The sequence below is a fragment of the Elgaria multicarinata genome, chromosome 9 (genome assembly GCF_023053635.1).
Source record: "Elgaria multicarinata webbii isolate HBS135686 ecotype San Diego chromosome 9, rElgMul1.1.pri, whole genome shotgun sequence".
Lineage (NCBI taxonomy): Eukaryota > Metazoa > Chordata > Lepidosauria > Squamata > Anguidae > Elgaria > Elgaria multicarinata.
Genome location: NC_086179.1, coordinates 35,554,898 through 35,582,320, shown reverse-complemented (window position 1 = coordinate 35,582,320; position 27,423 = coordinate 35,554,898). Strand labels below are relative to the sequence as shown.

The 27,423-nt window shown below is 42.9% G+C and overlaps 1 protein-coding gene across 2 annotated transcripts; it reads left to right on the top strand.

Moving 5' to 3' along the window:
- Positions 1-1,576: 1,576 nt before the first annotated feature.
- Positions 1,577-22,482, top strand: CBX6 (chromobox 6). Of its 2 annotated transcripts, none has more exons than XM_063133537.1 (5): positions 1,577-1,818; positions 1,974-2,017; positions 2,317-2,382; positions 2,546-2,612; positions 10,762-22,482. In XM_063133537.1, the coding sequence occupies exons 1-5, from the start codon at positions 1,750-1,752 to the stop codon at positions 11,695-11,697; spliced, it is 1,182 nt and encodes a 393-aa protein (XP_062989607.1). In that variant the 5' UTR covers positions 1,577-1,749; the 3' UTR covers positions 11,698-22,482. The 2 variants fall into 2 exon arrangements, with proteins under 2 accessions (XP_062989607.1, XP_062989605.1); XM_063133535.1 differs by having other exon boundaries at positions 10,708-22,482.
- Positions 22,483-27,423: the final 4,941 nt, after the last annotated feature.

The following is a 27,423-nucleotide window of genomic DNA, read 5'->3' as shown; positions in this document are numbered from 1 at the left end:
GTTGCTGAATACTCATGAATTTTTGTGGGTCCCTCTCATGACATCATCTGCCTCCTGCTCCTTCTGGCCTTCCTCACGCCACAAAAAAAAAAAAAAACCACCCAGAAAGTCCAGTATATTTTCTCCACGTGAAATAAAAGTGCCCTTCTGTCCCGTGTATTGCTGTCCTAGCGCTAATGTTGCTTTTGTTGGGGGCAATCCTGCTGATGAAAAAGGAGGGTGGGGCGATTCTCCAGCTTGCTGAGTCTGTTGCTCGAACAAATGGACTTGTGCTGAGCCAGTGGAATAGACTTTTGCTGCTCCAACGCCACCCTCATTACCCACAAAAACTGTGCCCAGCCGATTAAACCCTGAATCGGTAAAACTCTAGGCAACAAAAGCAGAGCAAAGGGGTGGGGTGAGGAAGGCAATCACGTCCATGACCCGACAAGAACCAATGAAGTGAAGGGGGAAAGAGAAGGGGTGGGCACAATAGCAGGAGAGCAAACGACAGCAGCAATCATGTAAGCAACCAGCGCTTGCTGCGCTAATGAAACAGAGGTCAAAACTGCAGGTGCATACCAGGAAAAAAAGTAGGTTTGATGGAGCCTTAAAAGGGGTTTATTTTGATATGGAAAAATGAGCGGGAGGCGGACTTCATCGTCTAAGGGATGTGCGCACATCTGTAAGCGGGCATGCGATAAAACACTCATCTGATGAACCTCTGTATTAGAGAGAAAATTTTTGACAAGAGAGCAAATCACACCAGGTGGGAAATGCTGGGACTTGTAGGACATTTTCCCCCGTCTAAACATGTGTAGGATTATGCCCTTAAGCTTTTGTAGCTGTGTATTTCTGAAGCCTTTTAAGTTCGTTTAGTTCTTTTTAAAAATTATATCTGTACTTTTAGGAGATCAAATAAACTAGCAGATGACCTGATAAACCTTACCACAAATACTCCCAGCCTTATCCTACCGTTTCAGGCTCAACATTTTGCAGCGCTGAAGGCCCAGAGCAAAAACAGCCCCCATGGAATCCTTTAGCCTCACAGCACCAAATCTGATTTGACTCTTGGCAGTAGTGGACGGAATGTGGCCTACTTTCCAAGACGTCGCGTCTCCAAAAAGATGTTTTAGGAGTTGTTGTTGTTTTAAAAAAAGCTTTCTGTTTCTAATATTTGGGTCTCTGCGAGGTCAAGCAGTTGTACGTGTGTGTGTGTGTTTTAATACTGTAATTCAGGAGAAAGAACATCATCAGAGCGCCGTGGAGGAGGGAGCAAGGAAAATGAGACAAATATGAGCGAGCAGCAGCTGAGAAAATGGAAATATTCTAGCGGGAAACACCGGAGGGAGGAGGGCGCTACCCCTGCCGGCGAGTCCAAGCTGTACTTTCCTGTCCTCCCTCTCCGCACGTCCACCACCCCTCTGAAGCTTCCAAACTTACCCGCGCGGTCCCTTTAAGAGCCCGCGCCTGCGCTTTGCCGACTTTCCTCCCTTCGCCTCAAAACAACGGGGCGCGCAAAACGGGAGGTTTCGCTTGCGTCACGTGCCTTCGCAGCGCGCGCGGCGGCGCGTCCCCGCTCCTCCGCGTACGTGCGTGTTCACGACCCGCTCGAGCCGCTGTCGCGGGAACGGCAGAGTCGCTGGCTCGCCTCAGCCAGTCAGTCAGTCACTCAGCCCTGAGGAGGGAGGAAGGGAAAGCGAGGGAGCGGGCGGGATTATTATGGGCTGTGGGTGCCGCCGCTGCTGCTGCTGCTGAGGCTGAGGAAAGATGGAGCTGTCTGCAGTGGGTGAGCGGGTCTTCGCGGCCGAATCCATCATCAAGCGGCGGATCCGAAAGGTGAGCGGCGGGCCGGAGAGGAGGCCTTGGCTGGGGCCGGCTGCCATTGCCACCTCTCTAACCTGCGCCCGTCTCTGCCTCTCCTCCCCTCCCCGTTTTGCCTTTCTGGCTCCCCCCGACCCCCTCCTCTCTTGCCAATACCCCATATTTTGCAGGGACGCATCGAATACCTGGTGAAATGGAAAGGCTGGGCCATCAAGTGAGTTCTCCTCTGGCGTCTGCCTGCCTCTGTGTGTTTGTCTGTCTGCCTGCCTGTCTGCCTACATGCATGAAGCCCCGTTCCCGCCTCCTGGGCCTCTTGCTGGGCTAATGTTATGCGTCCCTTCTCTGGGTGCACAGACACACGGTGGCGGCCTCTCTCTCTTGGTTTCTCTTTCCTTCTGCCCGCCCACCGACCCCTCAGCTCCTCCACATGCACTTGATATCTGTCTTTCTTCCCTTGCCCTCCCCTACTTTTGCTTGTGCCTCTTAACTCTGCCGGTCTGCACACCTCTGCAGGTACAGCACTTGGGAACCTGAAGAGAACATCCTGGATTCCCGCCTGATCGCAGCTTTCGAGCAAAAGTAAGTTGCCAGGTTGATTCTGCAACGGGAAGGGTAGAGAGGAAGTGCTGCAAGTTCATTTGCTGCAGTGGAGAGGTTCAAAGGGCTTCTACTTTTTTAATTAATCTTTTTCTTTTTAAGTTGTCACTTTTCTTTAAAAGCGTTTAATTTCCCCCCCACAAAGGGAACGTGAGCGTGAGCTGTACGGACCTAAGAAGAGAGGACCCAAGCCTAAAACTTTTCTTCTGAAGGTAACTCTCACTTTAATAACTTTGCTCTAATCAAACTGGTTCAGGGTACCACACAACGGTAACTTCAGAGTGCTTAAATATCCACTTACGTTTCTAAGAAAAAAGCAACAGGGTGAATTAAGAAAAGGAAGCAGGGAGAAATAAAAGAATCATAGAATAGCAGAGCTGGAAGGGGCCTACAAGGCCATCGAGTCCAACCCCCTGCTCAATGCAGGAATCCACCCTAAAGCATCCCTGACAGATGCTTGTCCAGCTGCCTCTTGAAGGCCTCTAGTCGTTATACATTGATTGGTTATTGGTTATACATCACATGCTATTTTGTGATGTATACCCAACAATGCTATATGTGATTGGAAAGGGGACAAATTTGCTCTCTGCCTCTCCTCTCTCTTCACTTTGGGTGAATGCATTCTCCATGAACAGAATTCCAACTAATACATCTGAGGACCTGTATATTTCTCCATTGTTGTGGTCAATGCATTCATTACCACTTGGCAAATGGATCTCTACTCATTGAAAATTATGCACTCCAGCACTGAAAATAATAAAGGTGATATTCTTATAACCATTGGTTAAGTCCTGCCCTTGAAAAAATGAGTTTACGTAGAATGTGACAGTTGCTATTTTGCTATATCTGAGCATTCAGAATTCCTCAAAGAATACAATTTATTGTCATTGCACCACATGCGGGTTTTTTTAAAGTGTGCGAAGGCTTAGTTGTTCTAGTGCTTGCTCACAACTTTGAACATGCAGTATGCTCACTACTGGTATTTAAAATGTTATTTAATCACATCTAAAATATAATGGACAAAAGTGCATCTGTGTCAAAGTAAAATGGCCCAGGAATGTGAGGGAAAAGCTGCAGATCTTAAACATATCTTCTGAAGTTTCGTGATAACTTGATTGCGATCGTATATATGTCCCCTCAAAATAAACGTCTTAGACCAAATTGTCCAAAGTAATACATGTTTAAAGCTACTGTTGCACCAAAAGCAACTCAGGAGATTTTTATTCCTGAAGCCTTGTTTTTGGCTGTGAAAGTGATGGAGTGTGTGTACCTGTCTTTTGAGGCACTGCTTGCTATAAGAGGCAGAGCAGGTTTGGATTCCTGTTCTCACTAATGTTACTTTCAGCTATTTTAATATTCGAAGCTGTTACTCATGTGAATTTTGAAAGAATGGGGAAAACCTCAACCTTGGATGCTGAGGAGGATTTGCAGTTGGCATTTAAACGAGTATACAGAGTTTGGAAAGGATGAGCCACCATGGGGTGGAAAGATTTAAATACACAAAGGAGATATTTGCACTTCATCAGGAATAGGAAAATTCTGGTTGCCTGAGTGCCCAATAACTTGAAGCTGAGACCTAGGAGCTTGAGGGGAGCATTCCAACACTTTTCTCAGTGAAGGCTGCAATTCTTTATTCAGAATTTGCAAAGGTGCCTATTTGACTCATATGTACATAGTGGTCTGATAATTCGTTTGACTTGGAAATTAACTATATGCTTTCACAGACTAATTCTAGATGCTAAGGATACAGAAATTCTTGGCCTTTCGTACGTAGAATTAAAGTAGGGATGGGCAATTTAATATGTTTGTGGGGACCACTCAGTACTCCATGCAATGCTCTGGGGACCAGAGTTGTGGTTGCACAAACTGACTCCTATGCAAGTGGCCACGCTCCATAGCAGTTGGCACCAATCAGTAGTAGGGTCTAATTCATAGTTATAGAGCATATGTGTTCAAGTAAAGCCTTGCATTCCAATATAAGTACATATATGATTATTTTACATACAAAATCAAAGAGAAGCTTAACTTTAAACTGTGGCATATTTGTTTCTTACAATGTGATTTTTTTTCCTCCTATAAGTGAAGCTGTGGGCAAACCTTGCCATACCTTGATTAAACTTTGATACCAGATTAATTTGTTTTGATGGCTGGATCCTGTCCATTGGGCTGCCAAATTACCATCCCTACATTAAATAACATTGTGCTCTTTTATCAGTGACTTGGTAGATGGTATCTCCTAAATGCAAGGGATGGACCAAACCACAGCTTTATATGATTTAGATAGGAAAATTGCATATGAGTGAAGATAATATCTAAGGAGAATGTACGGGATGGGTGCATATGTTTATGAATTATGGAGATTTGGGAGATAGGTATACTATTTGAAGTCTAAATTAGCTAACTTAAAGCATGTCATCACTCATAGATTCTTATCTGCAGAAAATGAGATACACATAGGGTGGTTAGCTCTCTGTGCAGTATGAAAGCCTGAGGTGAGCCTGTGCCATTCTGAGCATGACTTCTGCCTGGCTTTATTACTACTTCAGTTGCAATCCAAGATAGCATTCCAGTTCTCCAGGAGAGCAGAAACTTAAATAGTATGGATATATGTGTATTCTTTTTAACCCTCATCTTCTATTTTCTTAGCACAAAATGCAGGGTTATTTTGCAACACTATATGAGATACTTGTGCATGCCTTCTTTGTACTGAACAACTCTTTGGCTTACAAAGTATGTGAGTCTGGAACACCATATAAATAATAAATGTGAAGGTGGGTGGATGTGAGCCAGAAAGTGTTAATCAGGTGGTCAAGAGCAAGCAACATTTTCTGAGCTCACTTGGGAATTTCCCATTCACAGATTGCAAGATCTAGCTTGTGGTCTACCGAGAAATAAGGTTAGGGGCTGCAAGCCTTGACAAGTGATGCTTCCCCCGTCACTTAAAATCAGTTTTGCTTTTCATCTTCCATAATTCCTTCATATAATTTAGTGATTTTTGAGGAGCCTGTTTTATCTCCCACTGTGGCATTTGTTTCTTTCGCAAGTCATTCTGAGGTGAGGGGAATCCTACTCTGGAACTTGCAAGCTGGTGGAAACTCCAAAAGGAGAAATTGATAGCAATTCATTTTTTCAAGAAGAGCCACTTTATTATCAAAGATACTTACCATATTGTGATAATTGTGTATTACAATATCTTCCCTTATGCAATGATATGGGTTTTCCAGAAAATTTTGAACTAGAAAAATTTCCAGTGCAAATTAGTTTACTTTACATAAGGTCATTTGCATTGGAAATGTTCTGATGCCATAGATGCCACCAGATGTTTTGGCCTACAACTCCCATCATCCCTATCATTGACTATGCTGGTTAGAGTTGATGGGAGCCATAAACAAAAGCATCTGGAGGGCCACAAATTTCCTACTCCTGCTCTAAAGAGATCTAATTTAGTATATATATTTTGCTTGTAATTAGTAAACAAAGCTAAAAAAAAAAGCACCCCATGTTGATTTTTTGTCCCAGTATACCACAAGTATTTGACCTGAAATATTTGAGGGGGGGGAAATTAAATCATGCTTAACGTGATTTAAATGTTATATTATGTAGTTATTTTTATTGGAATACTTGTTAAAAAAAAGTATGCTTTCCTTATATTCTTTGAATTTAAGAAAAAAACAAAGGTAGTGAAAACTGATGAACCCAAAGGATCCAAAGAAATATGCATGCTGACAGCCACTCATCTATTTCAACAGAGCCAGTGAGGTTTAGTGGCTAAAGTGTTGGACTAGGAGTCAGAAGATCCAGATTCTAGTCCCCACTCAGCCATGAAAACCCACTGGGTGACTTTGGGCCAGTCACAGACTCTCAGCCCAGCCTACCTCACAAGATTGTTGTTGTGAGGATAAAATGGAGAGGATGAGGAGGATTATGTATGCCACCTTGGATTCCTTGGTGGAAAAAGGGCGGGATATAAATATAATAAATAAAAATAAAGCCTTCGAAAAATTTCCATTTTGGAACAATTTTCATGCCTCACATCATGGCTATTATGTATTATCAGTGTAGAATGATGCTTATATTGTCCATAGGAAGTGAAAGATTTATTATTATTACTTTTAGTTATTAATATCTATATATCATTTCTTATTTGAAACAAATCCTGAAGTGGATTACAAAAGAAAAACAAATAAATAAAAAAGACTACATGCACAAAAAATACATTCACAGTGATATCATGAGGCTGGTTCAAGGATAGCTAATGGCTGGGGGGAAGCCAAAGCTAACGACTACATTTTCAGTAAATGCCTAAAAGACGGTGGCATTAAGGACTAACATACTTCAGAGGGGAGATAGTTCCACAGGGGGATGTCGCTGCAGAGAAAGCCCACCTCCATGTTGTAGCCAGACGGAAATCCGTAGGCACAGAAAATGGGGCCTTCCCTGAAGATCATAATGGCCTGGGAGGTTGCTGTGGAGATGTTCCTTGACATAACCTTGTCCGGTTTTGAGTAGGGCTTTGTATAGTGCACTGGCATAATATGTGTGTGGTAAGACACCATAGTGAATAACATAGACTCTGTATTCTGCACTAGTTGGAGCTTCCGAACCAGCCTTATAGGCAGCCCCACATAGAACACATCGCAGTCATCCAGTCTCAAGGTTGCCAGTGCATGGATCACAGTGGCTAGGCCATCTCTGTCCAGGAACAGGTGCAGTTGGTGTACCAGTCTAAATTTATAATAGGCACTCACTGTCATTAAGGTCAATTAAGCTTCCAGTGACAGCAGTGGATACAGGTGCACCCTCAAACTGTGAACCTGTTCCAGTTGGAGTATGATCCTATCCAGAACTGGTTATTCCCATAATTCCCAGATCTGGGAACTACTCACCCACCTTGCCTCTGTTTTATGGGACTCTGCTTCAGCTTACTGGACCTCATCTAGCCCACCACTGCATTCAAGCACCAACCTGGGTTGTAAATTGTCTCTCCTGATTCAGATGTAATGGAGAAATAGGGTTGGGTATCATCAGCATGCTGATGGTGCATCACCCCAATCCCCTAACGACTGCACCCATATAAACAGCATATAAATAGCTTCATATATTTAGCTTCATATAAACAGCATTGGAGACAAGATGATACCTTGATGCAGCCCACAGCAAAGCTGCCAGGGGGCTGACATACAGCCCCCCAACACTATTATTTGAAACCTGCCCTACAGGTAGCAGAAACACCACAAAACTGGCCCTAGTCCATAGAGATGATCCAGGAGAATACCATGACCAATGGTATCAAAAGCCCCTGTGTCATCAAGTTAGAGTAACAGTCACACTTCCTCCTTCCCAATAAAGCTCATTTATCAGGGCAACCAAGGCCAATTCTGTTCTATACCCAGGCCAGAACTCAGACTCAAATGGGTCTAGACAATCGGTATCCTCCAAGAACATCTGCAGCTGAGTCTTTTGCAGAAAAAACCCCACTTGTTTTTTTGTAGTGGATGGTATGTTTTTTGTGAACTGAGTTTAAAAGGCCATTTTTTAAAGTTCAGCTTTAAACACACTTCTGTATTCTGACACCTTCATAGTACATTGTTTAACTTGCATACATTTATTTGCTGAAATTGGGTCTCCTGATAATATAAAACTAGATGAATTGCTTATTGAATGAAAATCCTTGAGTCTCTGTTTTCAGTTTCTCTTATCACTTTGTGGGGCCCCTTTTAAGAAATGGACCTTTACCAGGTTTGATAGCAATATTGGAGTTGCAATATTAAACATTAGAGGAATCAGAGAGTGAGTATTTGAAAAAGTGTAAGGTGCTTTAAGTTCATGGAACACAGTGAACAATAAATTTTAACTTATTAAGTTAAGCCTTAGATGAGTATGTATTTGTCTTCTGTGTTTATATTTTTAGGAGTAAATAGGAAGAAAGATTTGTCTGCAGTACTTAATGTGGGCACCAGATGGTGGGAAAAGATCATTGAGCCTAACTGAACTAAGAAAAATCTTGGTAGATGTACCAGTTACTCTGGTAGGCTTTGGATACAAAAGTATAGTGGCTTCATTGGCATAGTGAGTAATTGCTCAGGTCAGTCAGTCAGAATGTAATTCTTAAATATCTACTAGTTAATGGCATTAGGACATTAATTTTAAAAGGAGGGATCTTTGTATGGTCAAATAAATGGAACTCAAAAATACTATTTAAAACAATCGGAGATAAATTTTAATCTGCCAATAATATTTAGACCTTAAACTGTGTTGTCACATAAAATAGTCATATTTGAGGAAGAATTAGGAAATCTTAACTATCACTTAAACATTTGCAAAAACAGGCATTCCAGGGTGAAATGGTGCAGTAGATCTTCTGCTATCCATTTACTGGAAAAGGCAAATGGAATATGAGAGAGAATATTTGTGATTCAGTGGGTTGGATTCAGATTTTATTCTTCCAGCAGGAGCAGCACCTGAGCAGGGTTTCATTCAGAACCCTCCTGCAGATGGAAGTGTGTGTAGGGAGGGTGTGTGTGGAAGAGAAATATCATTTTCCTGCTTTCCTCTTCCTACAGCCCCCAGCACCACCTTCTTTAATGTACTGGAGATTTCCCCAAGCTCCTGGGGCAGATCTTTTGCAGGGTGGGAGGTGGAGTAGGGGGATTGCATAGAGAAATCATTGAACATAATCACCCCCACCTTTCATCAGTGGGATTCCCCTGCTGGATCACAAGCCTCTCATGGACAGAAGAAGCCCTTCCATCCATGGGAAACTGTTGCTGCATCCAACCCAATGGGAGTATTCACTCATAACACAAAACCATGGCAGAAAGGAGTCCATGCAAAGCCTCGTGCTTATGCACTCACACCTCTTCCCATGCAGCCGAGAGGAGGAATAAACCAGAATTCATTTTCAAATATAAAAAAGAGTTTATTTGGTGGTGGTGGTGGGAGATCAGAGAAGGCAATGATCTCCCTCACACGAGCGCAAGCAAATAAACACCCCAAAGTCAATCCAATTTGGATTATCAGCTACTTGTTGAGTTCAAGAGCATTTGCAGAATTCATTGCAAAGAAGATAGTCTGAGAAAAGAAGATAGTCTGAGAAAAGAACATCTTGGCCTCCAGTTAGATGATATATAGAAGACTCTCAAACACTGAACAAACTTTTATGTAAAAAAGATTCAGTAAAAGCTGCCCCCATATGAGAGACTGATAGTTGTCTTGTCCAGTCATTCAGTAGTCTCCACTTACAATGATAGTGGTTTAGTGAACAAATCAGAAAATTACTTAGTGGCTTGACTCATCTTTCTAGTGGCTCTAAACTTACACCTCAAAAGACCAGGCTGGTTTGTACCAATTAGCAGATTATTTAAAAAGAGCATTTTTGGATGCGTATTGGGAAAGAAAGAGATGTGATAGGCCTATTCAGGTTGCCCGATAGGTTGCTAACTTGCCAAATACTTTAGGTGGCACTGTTGAGCTACATCAGAAGATAACATTGCTTAACTTTGTGAATACATATCAACATTGAAAGTGATAGCAGGAAATCCTCATTGAAACAGTATCTTCAGTATCTTTAGAGATTTGGGCTAGCCATGGAGAGATTTGTCAATTAGCTAGAAGTTTGTGTTCTATAAAAATATAAAACAAAGAGTATTAAGTATGCACAGCCCTAGCCAGCATAACCATTGGTGTGGGCCAAAACATCTTGAGGGCCACAAGTTGCCCACCCTTGATTTATATTGTGTGTTTAACTGCATCTACATTATGTTAGTAATCCTCACAATAGTCTTGTAAGGTAGATCATCATTATCATATTGTAGATAGGTGGCTAAGGATAGCAATTTCATGGCTGCAGTAAGATTCTTTTAACCTTTACATAGCCCACAGTCACCAGGTTCGAACAAAAAGACAAGCTGTGGCTTGAATATTCAAAAAGGCTGACTGCTAGCCTAGCTGGGAAATGCTGGAAGTTGTAGGACTTTTTTTTTTTTTTTGTCTAAACATGGATAGGATTGTGCCATTAAATGTCTTAATCCCAGTATGCTAAAGTATAATGTATAGAAGTATGTTCTACAGATCCTGATCTGGCTTTCTTGGCCTGCAGGCATATCATTCTTAGGCTGGATTAATCGTGGGAAAATTGCTCGTCTTTTGGGTTTGGAAATTCTAGGTTTCAACTCCAGGCTTATGCAGAGCTCAGTCCTTGCTTCCTCCAGTTAGGCTTTGCATAACTATAATTTAAGGTTTATTATGTAGAGTGTGTTTTTATTCCAAACTAACTCAATTTTTTTCACTTTCCCCCACCCACTGCAGGCTCGGGCCCAGGCGGAGGCCCTACACATTGGGGATGTACATTTTTCTGTCAAGCCTAGTTCTAGCACATCCTCGCCTAAACTCCACTCGAGTGCTGCTGTGCACCGGCTCAAGAAGGACATCCGGCGATGCCACCGTATGTCCCGGCGCCCTTTGCCACGCCCAGATCCCCAGAATAGCGGAGTGGGTGGGGGTACGGGCATCCGCCCTCCTGTCTCGCCCTTTTCGGAGACCGTCCGCATCATCAACCGCAAGGTGAAGCCTCGTGAGCCCAAGCGCAGCCGCATCATTCTCAACCTGAAGGTCATTGATAAAGGTGGGAAAGCCACTGGTGGGGCAGGAAGCTTGGCACGGCCCAAGATCCCTTCGCGAAACCGTGTCATTGGCAAGAGCAAGAAGTTCAGTGAGAGCATGCTTCGTAACCAGATCCGCCACATGAAATTTGGAGGCTTCCCTCTGTACAACAAGCCGTCAGTTCCCGCCCCATCCTTGGAGGGCAAGACAGAGGCAGGAGGCTCCCAAGGTACCTCATGTGCGCTCATGGGCTCCGCTGCCTATGATGCCCGCAGTTCCAGCTCCTCTGACTGCCCCTCACCAGCTCCACACTCCTCATCTGATCCAGATGATTCTCCACCAAAGCTGCTTCCCGAGACGCTAAGCCCTGCCATTCCTGACTGGCGAGAGTCAGAGGTCCTTGACCTGTCAATTCCGCCTGAGTCAGCAGCCACCAGCAAGCGGTCTCCTTCCGGGGGAGGCTGCGGTGGTCAGATGCCGTCATCTCCATCCTCTTCTGACCCAGAGCAGGAAGCTGGTGATTGGCGCCCTGAAATGTCCCCTTGCTCTAATGTGGTGGTCACTGATGTCACCAGCAACCTCCTGACGGTCACCATCAAGGAATTCTGCAATGCAGAGGATTTCGAGAAGGTGGCAGCAGCTGGAGGAGGAGGAGGTGGTGGTGGAGGTGGTGGTGGTGGTGGCAGCAGCAAATGAGAAGCTGCGTTCCTCTTTCACAGGTTGGGGGAGGGGGATGGGACAGGGAGGCTCTACTGCAAGGTCATGCATGGTGTGAATGCCTGTTTTCTCCTCTCCTCATCATCCATTCTTTCTCTTTTTGCTTGGAAATTAAGGTGGTCGTATAGAAATGGGAACAGATGTGTTTGAAGTTCCCAAATGTCACAGCTGCTAGTGTTTATGGTGAAGACATAAGTTTCCCTTTATGTCTTCAAGGATTATGTTGCACTGACTTAGAGACTAGTGAATAAGAACTTGAGAGGATAGGTGGGTATGTTTAAATGAGGAAAGTTATATATTTTTTTCCATTCTGTTAAATAAAACACAAACCTTTGGCCAAACAGCTGGGCAGAGTCTGTACTCCCTATTTTACAGTTCTCTGCAGCTCTGTCCATGTCTCCTTCTCTTAAATCTGTGACTTGGGTAATAGCTAGCATTAACTACACCCTAGGAAGAATAACTTTTGAGGGGAAGGGAGAGGCTGCTGCAGAACTTCTAAGGGAATGTGGGTGTCCTAACCCTGGAATATGCTCCTGGGCATTCTTTATTTTTGCATATATTAGAAGTGCTAACTTGGTAAACGTGATGATTTTGGAAAGGGGGGAGTCATGTTGGTCTGTTGCAGCAAAAACGATGAAGAGTCTTGTAGCACCTTAAAGATGTGCACATTCATTATGGCATACACTTTGTAGGTTGTAGTCCACAAAAGCAGTGTATTCATTTTTAAGATGCCGCAAGGCTCTTCGTAATTGTGGGAGCCCTTGTAGACAGCTGGGTGCATTCTCCCCCTCCCACTTGTCTTGAACCATTTCTCTATCAGTCCTGGCTCTAGCACACCCTGCACAGGTTTTGCTCAAGCGAGAGCTGCTTCAGACTTATTAAGCTAACAGTCTTGTCCTGTATTGTGTGCTGCTCTTCCTTCCCCTCCTTTACATCTGAGGTGCCTGGGTCCCCTTCCTGAAACCTACTAATGGTGAAAAGGGAGAGGAGCCCCACATCTGCCCTTCCATTTGGGAGAGGTGGAAATATTGTGCAGTGAGATAAAACCCACTATTCTTATTTTTCATTGGTGAACTTAATTCCATCATTCCTTCAGTGTATGGATAAAAAGCATTTGCTGCTTGTGTTTTTCCCCATCTACATACAAGTGAGTTGGGAGAACATTCCCATCAGCAATTCCCAGGATCTCACTCTGCCTCTGCAGTTACCAACCAAAGGTGCTAATTACCTATTGTAAAAACTTACTCTATGTCTCTTAGATCTTGGTGTGTATGTGTGGTGTGCATGTACAGTGTATGTTTGCCTCTCCCTCCCATCCACCTGTCCACAACACCTTGCTTTTCATGAATTCATTCTGATGAAACCTTAACTTAGTCTTGAAAGCAAGTAATAATGTGGCTGTTTTTGCTATCTCACCACCATTGCCCATAAGCTATTAATAACTATGAATTTGTGTCCAAAATTCACTGCAGAGGTAAAACCATTTCTGCAACCTTCTATTTCATGGTTCTTCTGTTTATGTTCCAGCCTTGCTGCAAACTTCCCTTATCCTGTGTGCCTCTGTTTCGTTTCCAGTGGCACACGTACGTGTGTGTGTGTGTTGTGTTGCCTGTCATACTATTGTAAACTTTGTTACACTGTGGAGGGAAGGGGTATGTTTGAGGTAATAATTCTTAAGGGCTTGTCTGCATGCTACGCTGTCACTGAACTAACTAAATCCAGTTTTTAATGGCATCTCTCTTCCCTGTATTCCTGTTTGAACTTTCTACTTTCAAGGGCTTGCTTTTGCTTGTTTTTTTACATTGAGTTAATTATTTATACATTTGTGTAGAAGGCTGGTTCTGCAAGTATTGTGGTTTTTGCTTCTTGATTGGCAAGTTTTTTTAAAAGTGAGGTGCTTTGACCTTTTCAGTATTTCACATTAGGAAGGACTTGCCTTTTCTCTGTAACCCCCACCCTAGGTTCTTTTAAAGCAGCCCCACTTTTATTCCTTCACTTTGCAAAGTTTGACTTGGCTACATCTGTGCTTAAAAAGAAGCTGTGTTCAGGATTGATGGCCAAGTACAGGATTGAGAGATGATGTGTGGTGATACCTTATTAATAATCTTAAATATGAGTGTCTATACATAGAGATGCCTACCAAAAGCAAAATGTATAATGTTAAACAGTGTGGTTGTCTGTGACAGTTTGAGTGTAATCAGTATCTAAGACATACGATTCAAAATGTTGCTGTTCCTTTATCCTACCACGCAACACCTTTTGTGTCTTTTTAAAAACTACTTCAAAACCAGTGACATCTATACGGTGTGCAGGGTTATGTACCTCTACACTCCTCCCACTAATGTACAAGTCCAAGGCTTTTTGTAATTCCACAGGTGCATGCTTTGGAATAGCTGTTTGTTGTTTTCATGGGTTCAGTGAGACAGGCTGTATTGTTGCTCAGCCTCAGAAGAAGTGAGAGGCTTTTTCATGGGAGTTTATTTTAATGGCTGTAGCTTCAAAGGTGGGTGGGCTGGGATGAGGGTAAAGATGTATAATGGTGGGTTAGCAGGGAGACTTGTATTAAAGAGAAGACTTTAAAGGAGAAAAAATAGAATTATTTTATGAAGCTGCAAGAGAGGAACTATTATATTGGATGGGTGCATACTAGTCAATCGTGTTTTGAGATTGCTTGGTATGTTTGTGTGGTGTTTTGTTTTGAAGGTTGTCTTATATTTGAAGAAGTAGGTGGGCAATATAAAAGGGAATTTTAATAGGAAATTCTTCAGATACTTTAGCACATGTTCTCTTGGCTGATTTTCCCCACCCCTCCCCTGAAGTCTCTTGTCACTTTGGCCTCTGTGAGTTTCCATAGAGTAGGGCTTTTGCTTCTCTTTGATGTGGTGCAAAATTGTAGTCCTTTACAAGATGGCTGACTTAATCTAAAATTTCTCCAAGGGTTTTTTGTTCACCCTGTCAGTGTTGGAAGGAGGCTAGGGAAGGCACTAGCTTTGTTGGAGTTTGTCCCAAAAGGAGAGACCCAGTGCTAGAAATAATGAAGTGACAGTGGGAGCAGAAAACAGCTTCACATGGTATGGCAAAGAGAGTTTCTCATTTCTCCTTCATAATCACTTTAACTTGAGGGTAAAGGAGGTGGGGACACATTTTTCAGATATGGTCAGGAGGTGCACTTGGCTGAGATTTCTGGGTGTGTGTTGACTGTGTTTTCAGTCACGTGTCTCCCTCCACATATTAATATTTCCTAGTGTGATACATAAATAGGAACACATCTTTCCCATAATATGTGAAGCAGCCTGTGTGTGAGAGGGCGGCCCATCTGCTGGTAGAATCCTTAGACTTTTGGGTCTCAAATCATAATGCCTGATTTAAAAATAGGGATTCAGATAGCAACTCCTGCATTGGCATGGTGCCATACCTGTAGCTGCTGGAGTTCAGTGCAGTGGTGGCTGCCGTCATTGCCCATCCTTCTAGCCCGGTTGGAGTAGCAACCATCTGAATTATGTTGGTAGCCCCTGTCTGGCTCATAGCTGTCATGTGCTGAGTCAGCAACAGCTGAGATGCCAGACTCCTGCCTGGAAGGACCCTAAAGGGTTTTCCCTGGGGAGGAGGTAAGTTGACAGCAAAGCCCTGGCAGGTTGATACTGAAGGGCCAATTGGATGGAGAAAGAGTATGGTGCTGTGCTGGTGGTTGCTTGCATCAATGTTATCTCTTCTGTGTCATTACAACCAGCTAGCTACATCAAGATGAACAGGCTAGAGATATGGTCTAGAGTAACTAGTCTACAGCGTTGTGGGAGATTTGAGTTTACATAGCACCAGGAGCCATTCTGATACAAAGATTAGTCTGCTGTTCTGGCATTGACTTTGGCCACTTTGACATTAACAGTCCCAACCCCTAATTGGCATTCTTGGGGGCTCTGTTCTGTCGGGATTGTATCAGCCTATTAGCCCATTTGCTCCCAGAGACTTGAACATTTCCCTCCTCAGAAGAACCATCACTCTTGAGGGAGGATCAATGTGTGCCCCCACCTTCTCATTTGGCGCACACTCTCCAAATAGCAAATTGTGTTGATCTTTCCTGTTAAGTGGCAACCATGGTCTCTGCCACAATATAGCCACTAGAGGGTGACAGAAAGCTACTGTTATTATTTAGTGACTTGATGAGCTGAGTCGGATTGCCTTGAATCTTTATGAATTTTCCATCATGTTGATAGAGGATAAGAGACATCCTGTACACATACTTCATTCAAAGATGGCATATGGCTTCAGTGTGGGGAAAACCAGGGGAATATTCTTTGTGTCTGTGCCATGCTTGTTGTCCTTTTTGTTCTTAGAGAAGAGAGTTTGATGAAAGGGGGGGGGGGAGAGAAAGAAAAGACTAGTTTTGCAAAAAAAAGAAAAGAAAAAAGGAAAAGTTTTTTGTAAAAAAAAAAGGTAATGAGATTTTTACAGACAGAGGAGGATAGAGAATTTAAAACTATTAAATGCAGTGATTGCACAAATTGTAGTGATATTAGCTGGTCCTTAAAGAAGAGAGTATTTTTAGTATTAGTGTGTGGTACGGAGGGTGGTGTTCAGATCGTTCAAATTGGGTGAGGGAAGAGCAAAGAGTGTGAGAAGAGCAGCCTTTTCCAAGCAGAAGAAGCAAGTCTGTGTCTTAGAAAACTATTTTTCTTCTCTCTGCTACCCTTAACATAAGGAGTGGGGAGAATGCCTGCCTTCCTGTCCTCCCTTCCTCCCTCCCTAAATATGATGGAGCCAGAGTTCAGCCTCATTCTGGCAAAGCGTTGTCAGGTGAATTATGTGGCATTTTTTCATTAACTTGCTGGTGCAAGTTAAGAGTCTGGACATCACGATGACCTTTTGAAGTGAGACCTACTGAATTAAATGGAACATGTTGCTGCTTTGTGGCTGTTCAGTAAGATCTAGGATCTCTGACAAGCAAGAAACATGTGTTAGGCAGCTGTAAAGCTAACAAAGTCTTAGAAGCTGGCAAAACATTCTTCTCATTCATCAGCAGGTCAACTTCAGTAAATACTGGGGTTGGCATTCAAGAAATCCCTTTAAATAACTAAACTCACTGTACATCCTCCAAGTCCATGTAAACCAGAGATTTAATAACCTTCATACGTCAGGAGAAAAGATCAGGGCCTTCCTGAGGATGACAAACACTAAACTATGGCATCCTCAGGAAGGCCCTGATCTTGGGCTGCAGTGGTCGCTTTCATTCTTGGCCCTGAAAGAAAGCAGGTGAAAGGAGCAAGGGAGGCCTTACAGACCAAGTATGCAATTAACATTTTGGAGGAAGGGTCGCCATGAAAGTGGGGGATAGTCCACACACAAAAAGGATAACGTGACTTGATATACAGTTGGACAGTGTGACAGCTGGGTGTAAATACTGTCCATAAAGTTACCTGTCTGCACTGAGTGGTAGCAGATGGGTTAGTGTTCTTTCTCCTGGTCCAAAGAAGGTATGAACAACTGCTAGGCTTAACATGAACCAAGAAAGAGTTCACTTATTCCCTGGCAGCAGCCTGCGCCATCTGGGAAATCCCTCCATTCCATTTTGAGACTCCTATGTCAGGAAAATCCTTGTAATGCAAATGTGTTGAACACCTTGCAAGCCGTTTGGATAGATACAGGACAGAGGAACAATCTCCTGGTTTTTATAGGGTGCAGACTGGAATAAGGGGAATGAAGAATGGCAGTTCTTAATGGAGCAAGTTTGTGTCCTGCTCCTCTGTGTGCAGTTTCCTTTAGTGTCTGCAGAAATGGCTTTCATGTTTATCGCCTGCATGCAAAATTGTACCTTTGCTTCCATGCTCTTAATTATTCACTTCTAGCAGCAAGGCAGAGCTGAAATGGAAATTCGGCATCTGGTTAGGAAGAAGTATTAGATGTATCTCCAAGAAAGCAAAATCTTTCCCAGGTTTGTGCCTCTGTTGTGCAGAGATCTGTTTTTCACCTGTTCACTTTTAGGGGAGCTCCCTTTTTCTCACCTATTCCTAACCAGTAGAACTGCGATATACTTACTCAGTGGGACTTCCATCCTATATTCCTGTGTATGCTAGCTTATATTTTGTAATTGGTTGTTGATAGTTATGGTTATACATACAGGGAGTGGGCGGTGTTAAGAAAGTTCATGAGAACAAGCCAGACCTGTAATTCTGGGTGAGCTGCTCAAATACTGTGCCCCCCATCTCAGGAGAATTTGCCTCTGTTATTTGATAATTTAGACCTCCCCAGACAAAAAAAGGATGTGCTGTCTAATCCTACCTCCAGTATAAAATGGGTGTTATCTGAGCTGAATGTTCTGGTCATCATGGTCTCATGTTTGGCCTTTTGTGTTTTGAGGAGGATCAGTTGCTTTGCAACATGCTTTGCTGTCCACCTTCTGTGCAGCCTGCAGTTGCCCAAAGAGCAACTTTTTGGGCAACTAAGATGAAAGGGGGGGAAATAGGATAAGGGGATCCCCCCATGCCTGATACTGCCTCGGCTGAGGAAGCATTGGGGTTGTTGAGAAAATTGGGACACTCTTGGTCCCAGCAGGTGTAGAATTCCTATTGTGGTTTGGGCAAGGAAATGTAATAGCCCTGAAATGGATTTTCCACTAAGTGCTCAGAGTCCCTCTATGAGCCTTCATGTCACTATTTTTCCTCCCCTCCCTTGCCTCTTGCCCTGAGGCCTTGCACTGTATTGCCTGGTGCATCCTGTGCACTAATGTTGCTTGCTTTGCTGCTTATTTTGACTGTCTACTAATGGTGCAAGAGCTGGGATCTTACTTTCTTTTTATTGTAAGTGTATGTACTTTGTATATATAAAAAATCCTCCACTTAACCCGCTACTGTGCTTTGTATTAAGCAAAGGCAGCATGGACCAGTAGCATGACCATAATGCTGAGAATTAGGAATGCTTGAACGCTGTGATCCATAAGCCAATTAGCTTCTTTCGGGGTGGGGGGTCCTGGTCCTCTAGCTAAAACAGGGAAGGGGGGGATTGCTGTAGTAAAAGCTGTTTTTATGAACAGCCCTAACTGTACTATCACTTAATATTTTCCCAGTATATATGTTAGCTCACAACCACTTCTGGTTTTGAGAACCCACAAAAATAAAGTTAAGGGTTGGCATGTTTTTCTGCTCCATATGGCTTTTTCTCTCAAGTTGGTACAGCAGCAACAACAACCTGGCTGGCTCTTAGTCTTCTCCCCTACTGTCTCTCCTGACCTTCTTCAGAGTTCCACTGGCTTTTATTGGCATAGGGGTTAATTGCCCAGGTTACTTCTGAATAGTTAAATGCATAACCTATGAACAACATATGAAGCGCCTTATATTGGACTGAGTCAGCTCGTTGGTCCATCCATTCCTCTTGGCTATTCTGATGGGCAGCGACTCTCTGAAAGAGACAGAGCTTTCCCACCCCATCTTAATAGAAGGTGCTAGGGATTGAGCCTGGGCTGTAATTACATGCAACACATGTGGTTTTTACTACTGAGTTGCGATCCTTCCCAATGTCATTTTTTTATGCTCCTTATCCATGTCCTCAGTGATTAATAGCCAAAGGATTTTCCTTGAAATAGGAAGGGGGTTTGAAACTGGTGTCCATCTATATATGCAGACATGACTGTGACACAGATCATATGACAAAGACTGTGTAAGTACTGCAAGGGTGGAATTTTAATATAGGCTTTTGAATTCAGCATCTTATGAGACTGTATTCTTTCTCTTTTTAACCTTTGGATTCTAACCTTTTTGCTCCCAATGACTAGCAGAAGCAGAATAAATTATGCAAACGAAGTAAATTATACAGATGAAGTTAACTTGTATAACTTAGGCATCCTGCAACTTTTGGTGCGGGCAAAGTCTAGATTGCCTTGTTGCAGAGTTATTTATGCATAAATATTGTCTGAACTACAAAATATATGTCACCTTCATAAAGACTTCATTTGTGTCAAGGAAAAGTAACATCTTAATGTAAGCAATGTGATCTCAGGGTTGTTTCAGTACATGAGAACTTTATGGGATTAGGCTCATAGTTTATATCTTGGGTGCAGAACCTCAGGACCTGGGGGCCAAATCCCAGGTAGCCACACTCCTTTCCCCGGCTTCACCCCTTTCCCCCTAACCCCCAATTGTTTGGTGGTCTCCCACCATTGCCGCATCTTCCCCCCGCCATTCGAAAAGCCTGAAATGCCCCCTCCTACGGCTTAGTTACTGGCAGTAAGAGCTTTAAGATAAAATATGCTGGTATCTTTTGCCTTCAGCCCCACCCAGTGCTGGAACGTGGCCCCTGAAAGTTTCTCTGAAATGGAATTTGGCCCTTGGGCTGAAAGCGGTTCTGTGCTCCTGATCCACATCCTATTGCTGTCTCCATTGGAGGCTGTTATTGAATGCTACATGCACAATAGGACAGAATCTAAAAACTACGCTAATTGTTTACTCTCTGGGCTGATTGCCAATTGCCCAGCTGGAACAAGAGACTCCACAGTGCTCAGGTTGGTCCCTCCGAATCGTTAGGGTCTTGGGATTACTTGGTTGAGTTCTCTATTCCTTAAATCCCAAGTGGGTGGGAAGAAAAACGTATATATTTCTGTGGCTGTATTCTTTTTGTGTATCACAAGATGAAACTGCCTAGGGCTCCCAGCAGTTCAATTCTTGACAACAAAGGAGCATGCCCAAGAGGTGCTTGGATCCTGATGATTTATCAATCCAATATTTTACCTAAGCGATATTCCATATTTAGCGCCTGCCCTGGAGGAATGCAGATAACATCTGAACAGGCATCACATTCTTTGCTTGTGAAGGTGGAAGAAAGCTGTAGTGCTGCTTCACTTGCTCAAAAAACGGAGAAAAAGAGTGTATAGAGTTCTTAGGGGGGAAGTGGGTGGGTGTATATTATCAAACGGATAAGTAGAGCAACAAAAGAGAGGAGAACAAAGGAATATAAGGGGTTGTGTCCAGATGTAAGCAAAAGGTACCTCCCTCTCATGGAAGGCAGATCCTGGACCCAACCCAAGAACTAAAAGGACTTTTTTCTCTCTTTGCAATAGGCAGTAAAAGATACTTTGTAGGTGAAGATGTTTTCCAGATTAACTTAAAATGTAACATTCTGTAAACCCTTTCCTGTTTTCCAGAGCACTTAAAAATGTTATAAGCACATGCTTTAAATATAATTTCAGCATTCTCCTATTGGGGTCTCGAGTGTTAACAACTTTATCATTTCAAATGGGGTCTTCTGTCCAATATTATTTGCCTGACCCCCAGGATCAGTGTTAGTTACAGGCTCTTAGAAAACCAGTCATTCCATGCTGTGTTTCCAGGCACAAGAATGGCTTGCAGGAATTAACCTGTGTCATTAAATAGCTTAGCAGGGAATTTTTATTACTCCTTCTGCTGAGACTCTTGAATCTTTCAGTAGCCATGTCTTGGAAATAGATATATGCAGTCAACACTTTTTTTTAACATTCTTGAGCACTTGGAAGACATGGGGAAACTCTCCAACATTCAACATATAGTACCCAGTTCTGTTGCATTTGGGCTTTTCTATTGAGCTAAGCAAATATCTTAGTAAAGCACCTGTTCTTCAGAGGCTGCTGTAAGTGTGTAACCAGTGATAGATTGCCCTGTGGTGTTCATAGGCCCATCTCAGTGGCAGGACAGGTGTCTATTTTAACCTGGCAGTAACATGGTAGTTTTAATTCTGAGGATATCTTTTCCTTGTAGCACCTGAAATGCAAAGAACAGGGGAAATCAGTGCAGATATAAAAGAGAGGTGGCAAGATCTGTGAATATTTTCTAAGGTGAGTGGCACAGAAGCAAGTGGTTGTCAGAAAGTGGGAACTTCTAAGGACATCAGATTTGCTTCATGATGGTTACTGCTGCCACCCTGAGGTAAATAGATCCAACAATGGCTTTAGTGAAGTTCCAGACACTTCTCCCCTCCCCGAAACCTGCAATTTTATACTCAAACCACTTGATGTTCTTGTCCTTCTGTCAGTTCTCTTGAAGAAAAGCCTCTCACTTTCACATAGACAATTGCAAGAAGGTACGGAATTGGTGCTTGCTCCTCTTTTGCATTCACCCTTGCACTTGCCAATGCCAGGCCTCAACTTTGCCAAATCTGATCTGATCTTCAGTATGATCCCACAGAGAATTAGTGAAGTTGAGGCCCTTGTTAACATATAAGGGCTTTCTATGGGATGTCAGCACTCACTTTGGACTTACAAAATTTCAAATACTTGAGTGCTTCTTGCAAGCTGGTGCATTTAGCTTTTGCAAAATTGAGGCGTTCTGCTAAATTTTGTAAAAGGGTGAGCTGAAGTTGTTGAGTTCTTGCCTCTTGGCACACAAAATAGGCTTTAAAAACCAATAGCTAAATATATATCTGGTAACTTTTTTTATTTTGGAAAAATACATTTAATGAAACAATTGTGCACGAATGAAGTGTTATCTATTATTATTTTTGTCTTATAATTCATTATTAAATATAGTGTTTGCATTTGCTTGGTTGCTTTTTAAAATCCAGTTCCCAGCTGGCTAAACTGTCTAGGGTGGATGGATGGGAAGCGTAATGGGGGAGGGTGATTGAATCGCCTTTCTCATTGGTATTTCCATCCAAAAAGTGGCTTGCTCCAGGTTTTGCAGGGGGTTGTGCTAATTACTCTCGTATTCTTGTACATTTTGTTCTTTCTGCTGCTCTTGAGTATTGTATCAATGCCAGAAATGGGGAGTTAAAAAGATGAACCCCAATAAATTGTTACATTCCAAAGTTTCTTGCCTCCAGTGTGTGTTTGTTTGACTCCTTCTGACTTATAAAAACCCCATTGACCAAATGCACTTGTCATCTGCCCTGGAATAGCCTGCATTTCTTGATTTCACTGTGGTTGTTTATTACAGGCTTGGGCTGCAGTATGTGTAACTTCATGCTTCTGTTGAAAGCCTCATGTACACTTTGATGCTCACCCAATCTCAAGTACATGCAAGTACCTCATTCACTTAAATAGCACAAGCATTTCTCTTGTTTTGAAGCCAAGAACCCATTTGGCTTTATTCGCAGCTTGTACTCTCCTCAGAGCAGTACCAACACCTTGCCTTTTGCTGTCAATTTATCCAGTGCTGACTATATAGCTAAGTTCCAGGAACATCAAAGAGTTATGATACATGAAGTGAAAAAATCCAAGCACAATTTTTCTTGGAATAGATTCCCTTCCTGTAGCTGTTATCCGGTGCCGTGCACTTCTTCAGCTGTTCTTGCCAATTGTTCCTCTCAAGTTCTGTTTGTGCCATCTGAGAGGGTTATACTCCAGAACACTTTGTCTGTCTGAAAATTCACGTGGACTGGTCAAATGGAAATTAGCTCCTGTTTTATATTGAAAAAGAATCTGAATAAAAGACAGTCCAAAGGGAGTCAGCTCTTTGTCATTTCTTTTACTACAGTTTATCCCACTTCTTTTCATTGTGCCCTTCACACTTCCTTTCAGTCTTGCCCTACCTCATAGGGTGGTTGTGGCAATTAAAGGGGAGGCCACATGCACCACCCTGAATTCCTTGGAGGAAGGGCAGGATAAAAATAATAAATGGCAATCACCATCTCTTGCATTTTGGTCCCAAGATAGTTAAAAAGAAATAATTTGGCACAGCCAGCTAATAGAATGCAACATTCTGTTTTGGCAGACAAAACCATAGAAAGACATTGGTGCTAATCGGCTCTGTTGCGTGCCCAGGTGGTTTTACTAGTCTTTGAGGGTGCTTAGACAAACGTGTAGGGAGAAGAAGCTATTGTGACTTCCACGTATGCCACCACTATTTGCATAATTCCCCATGGTGCAATGTGGGTTGGTGTTTCATCTGAACATGGTACATACCCATCCTACTGCTTGTGGGTATGAAGCCACAATAGCTTCTTCTCTCTGTATGATTGTCTGATCCCACTTGGAAGCTAAGAATTGTACAGTAATTTTCAAAAAGAAAGTAAAGCTTTTGAGACTTACTATTTAACAGTCAATCAATCAATCACTTTATTACGGTTCAAGACCAGCACATTATTTAACACTAAAATAACTAAGCATTGTTCAATAGTTAAGAACTATATAAACAATAGTTGTGCTTGCATGCTTATAGGCTAATGATTCTAATGATGCTTGAAGGGAAAAGCAAAGAAGAATACCCTCCTCACCTTGGAGACCGTTTTAGAGCCTCTGAAATGGCCCTGATTTGACTCAGGCCACCTCAGAGCTTGACTGCCTTGCTTCAGTACCAAAGCAAGATTTGCCCCTCCGCAGGTCAGCTTTTGCCGGGATCCTGGATACCAGTTGCTTGGGCAACCCAGGAAAGCTGGGCGCAAGGCTGGTTGGGATTCCCGACTCCCTCCCTGCTCCCCACTTGCAAACTACGGGAAATGGGCCTTTATGACCGCTGTAGTTTGTGGTCATAGAGCTATTTTAAAAAGAGAGGCCCTGATATCTTTAAATTGCAGCTTGGCTCTCAGATAAGAGGATGCACGGAAAGGTAAGTCCTGCCAGCGACAGCAGGTGACTGGAGAGTGAGAGAGAAGTAAGTCTGGTAAGTCCAATGGACTCACGGCTGGCCTTGTGCCAGCTTTCCCTAGCAGGCAAAGCGGCCCAGCACTGCCCCGAACCAGCCTGTGAGGCTTTGGTACTGATGTGCTTTAGCCTTGGCGCCCCGGGCCAACCCAGTACCACCTCGGATTCGGGCTGAGGCAAGCTGCATTGCTCCACGTCAACTTGGATGTGTGTAGCTGAGAATTGGGTAGGACAAATAATGAGATATAAGAAAGTAGGAAAAGGTTAAATTATGTGTACAATTCTAGTTCTATATTGCAACTCTGAATGCATAATAGAACGTCAACTAATAGATTCCTAAATGAGGGGGCAAGATAATGTGATCATAGGCTTGCAAACTCTTAGAGGTCCCTCATATTGGGCACACACATGTTGCCCTTAGTCAATAGAGTGCAGTATTCCTGTGAGCTATTGCTGTTTGGGGTTTGTTTAAACCCAGTTCTCTCGGACTGCTGCAAAATGTATGAGGTTTGCTTAGGCCTCGTGTCTTATGGTGCCATTAGATTTTTCACATGTATGCCGCACTGCACATGTCTGATAAAATCCACCATGGAGTTCCTGTCTCATCAAGTCCCTTGCATACTTGTATCAGTGAGAGAAGAGTTAAACATTTCTGCAACATTTCTAAAGTCAATGCCAACAGTTTTATCACGGAGTACATGGCCCGGTTTGCATGCAAATCCTGCACTATTGTGAGCAAGTGCACTAGTTCATGAAGCTTGATCATCATACTTGGTTTTTCCTGCTATCAGGACTGTGTAAACAAGACAGGAGTGCTCCGTCCCTGGCTTGGTTAGCATTACTTCCAAACCCAGAATCCTAGTTCGTATCTCCTCTGACAATCCAGAATTATAACCCCTGGCAGAAGAACTGGCAGCAGGGTGTAGTTGACTAGCTGTTAATTACAGACAGCCTTTTGAAAGAAATCCTTTAATCTCTCCTTTGCTTGATTCTCAAAGCTTCTGTTAAACCAGCATCTGTCACCAATCCTCCTTGCTGCTGCACCTTTCTTTGTAAAGGAACAGTGGGGAGGATGGAGGAGAAAAATGTGAGCATGACTTCCAATAAAATGGCTAGAACAGAGAACTACACTCTTGGCCATGCCAAATGGAGCTTATGAGCTATTAAGGATCATTTTGGCTCTGTTCAGCAGCTTAGACAGTTAGCCTTGATAACCTGGCTATGATCCAGCAGGAGTAATTACTCTCCATCCGACCATATTTTCCACTTGGAATGACTGGCACAACACTTTTAAGAATGATTTGAAAAAGATGATTCCCTATAATATTTAAAATCCAATTGTGCCAGACTCTCTACATAGCTTATGTTATGCATATACATGGCGCTATTGTAGACAAGGAGTAGGCATGGTGCCAACAATTGGAATGAGTGGACATGATGTGCTTGGATTTCTAAAAAAGCTGTTGACAAAATCCCTTGAAAAGATTCCTCCTGAGCCTTTGGGATAGGATGGGGTACAGCATCTAAATAAACAAACAAATATATCCTCAATTGTGAACTGGCTGTAACAGTGCCTCCTCTTTTATAAAGAATGGATGTTAACTGCTGTAGTGCAATGTCCCTCACATCCAAGCCCTGTAGATGATGATGATGATCTTGATCTTGTGCATGTTTGATAACATCAGAAGAGCCATGCTGGATCAGACCAAGGGCACATTCTGTTCATATAGTGGCCAACAAGCTGTCAAACAGGGACCCACAAGCAGAACATGGTGCAACAGCACCCTCCCACCCATGTTCCCCAGCAACTGGTGCACACAGGCTTACTGCCTCCGAGACTGGAGATAGCACATAGTCATCAGGGCTAGTAGCCATTGATAGCCTTCTCCTCTAGTAATTTATCCAACCCCCTTTTAAAACCATCCAAATTGGTGGCCATCGCTACTTCTTGTAGTGAATTCCATAGTTTAACTATGCTCTGTGTGAGAAGTACTTCCTATTATTTGGTCTGAATCTCCCACCAATCAGCTTCATGGGATGACCCCAGGGTCTAGTATTATGAGGGAGAGGGTAACGTCTCCCTATCCACATTCTCCACACTATGCTTAATTTTGTACGCCTCTATCATGTCTTCCCTTAGCCTCCTTTTTTCCAAGCTGAACAATCCCAGCTGTTGTAACCTTCTCTCATAGCTGAGATACTCCCATCCCTTGATCATTTAGTAAGAATAAAAAGCAAAATTAAACTAAGGAAAAATAAGGTCTTTGCTGAAAGTGAATCCTCATTCAAAGGCACTGTATCAGCATCCATGTTGTCCTAGCCTTACTCAATCATCAAATAATTCAAGAAATTTGGCCCAAATCTTCCTGCATTTTTCAGTTGCCCTTCCTATCATAAATGACCCATTCATGTGCTGCCAAATAGCAATTTTCTGCCCTATTCCTTCCTGTTCTAGGCCACTACACAATTTCATTTGGACAAACCTCTTTTTTCTAGTTTTGTTTATTTAGTACGTTTGAAGCCCTTTATTTTTTCCATCATAGAACTCAAGGCATCTTATGTTTTTCCAGGTCTACTCCTTTCCAGGCACTAACCAGAGCAAGACATTTTTAATCTCAACAAGGCGGCTGCATCATGTGCCTTCAGACGATGCTCTAGATATGCTAAATGTGATGCTGTCGAAGTGCATAGTAAGTACAGCCCAAATGGGAGGCTTAGCCAGCTTACCTCTGCTAGCCTAGAGATGAAAGGTGGTGGCTAGAATTTGTTTTTAAAAAGTGGGGGGGAGGTATTGTCTACATTTCTTTGAAACTTGCCTGGTAGAATGAAGATGTTGAGGAACATCCTGGCTAAGTCGTGGTGTAAAATGAAAGCAATAGTATACGAAACAGAAGTGTTTCTTTAAAAACAGGCTTGCTTCAAGAGCAGCCTGGCATGCTGTGGTTGGATCTTCAAAAGGATGAGCAAGGTGGGAAAGCCACAGTCTATTCAGACTCACTAATGATCTGTCTCTTGTACACCCTCTCGAACATCCTAATGCACCAGCTATGTGGCTGGGGGTGCTCACAGATACCTCCCTTGGTGTTCACCAGGCTCCCTGCTCATCCTGGTTTTTATTTTATTTCTTAAGATACTTGTTTTAAAAATAAAATAATAAAAATTCTTAA

Coding starts and splice junctions, on each gene's coding strand:
- CBX6 (XM_063133535.1), top strand. CDS start 1,750: ATGGAGCTGTCTGCAGTGGGTGAGCGGGTCTTCGCGGCCGAATCCATC. Junction 1,819..1,973: donor TCAAGCGGCGGATCCGAAAG/GTGAGCGGCGGG, acceptor CATATTTTGCAG/GGACGCATCGAATACCTGGT. Junction 2,613..10,707: donor CTAAAACTTTTCTTCTGAAG/GTAACTCTCACT, acceptor CACCCACTGCAG/GCTCGGGCCCAGGCGGAGGC.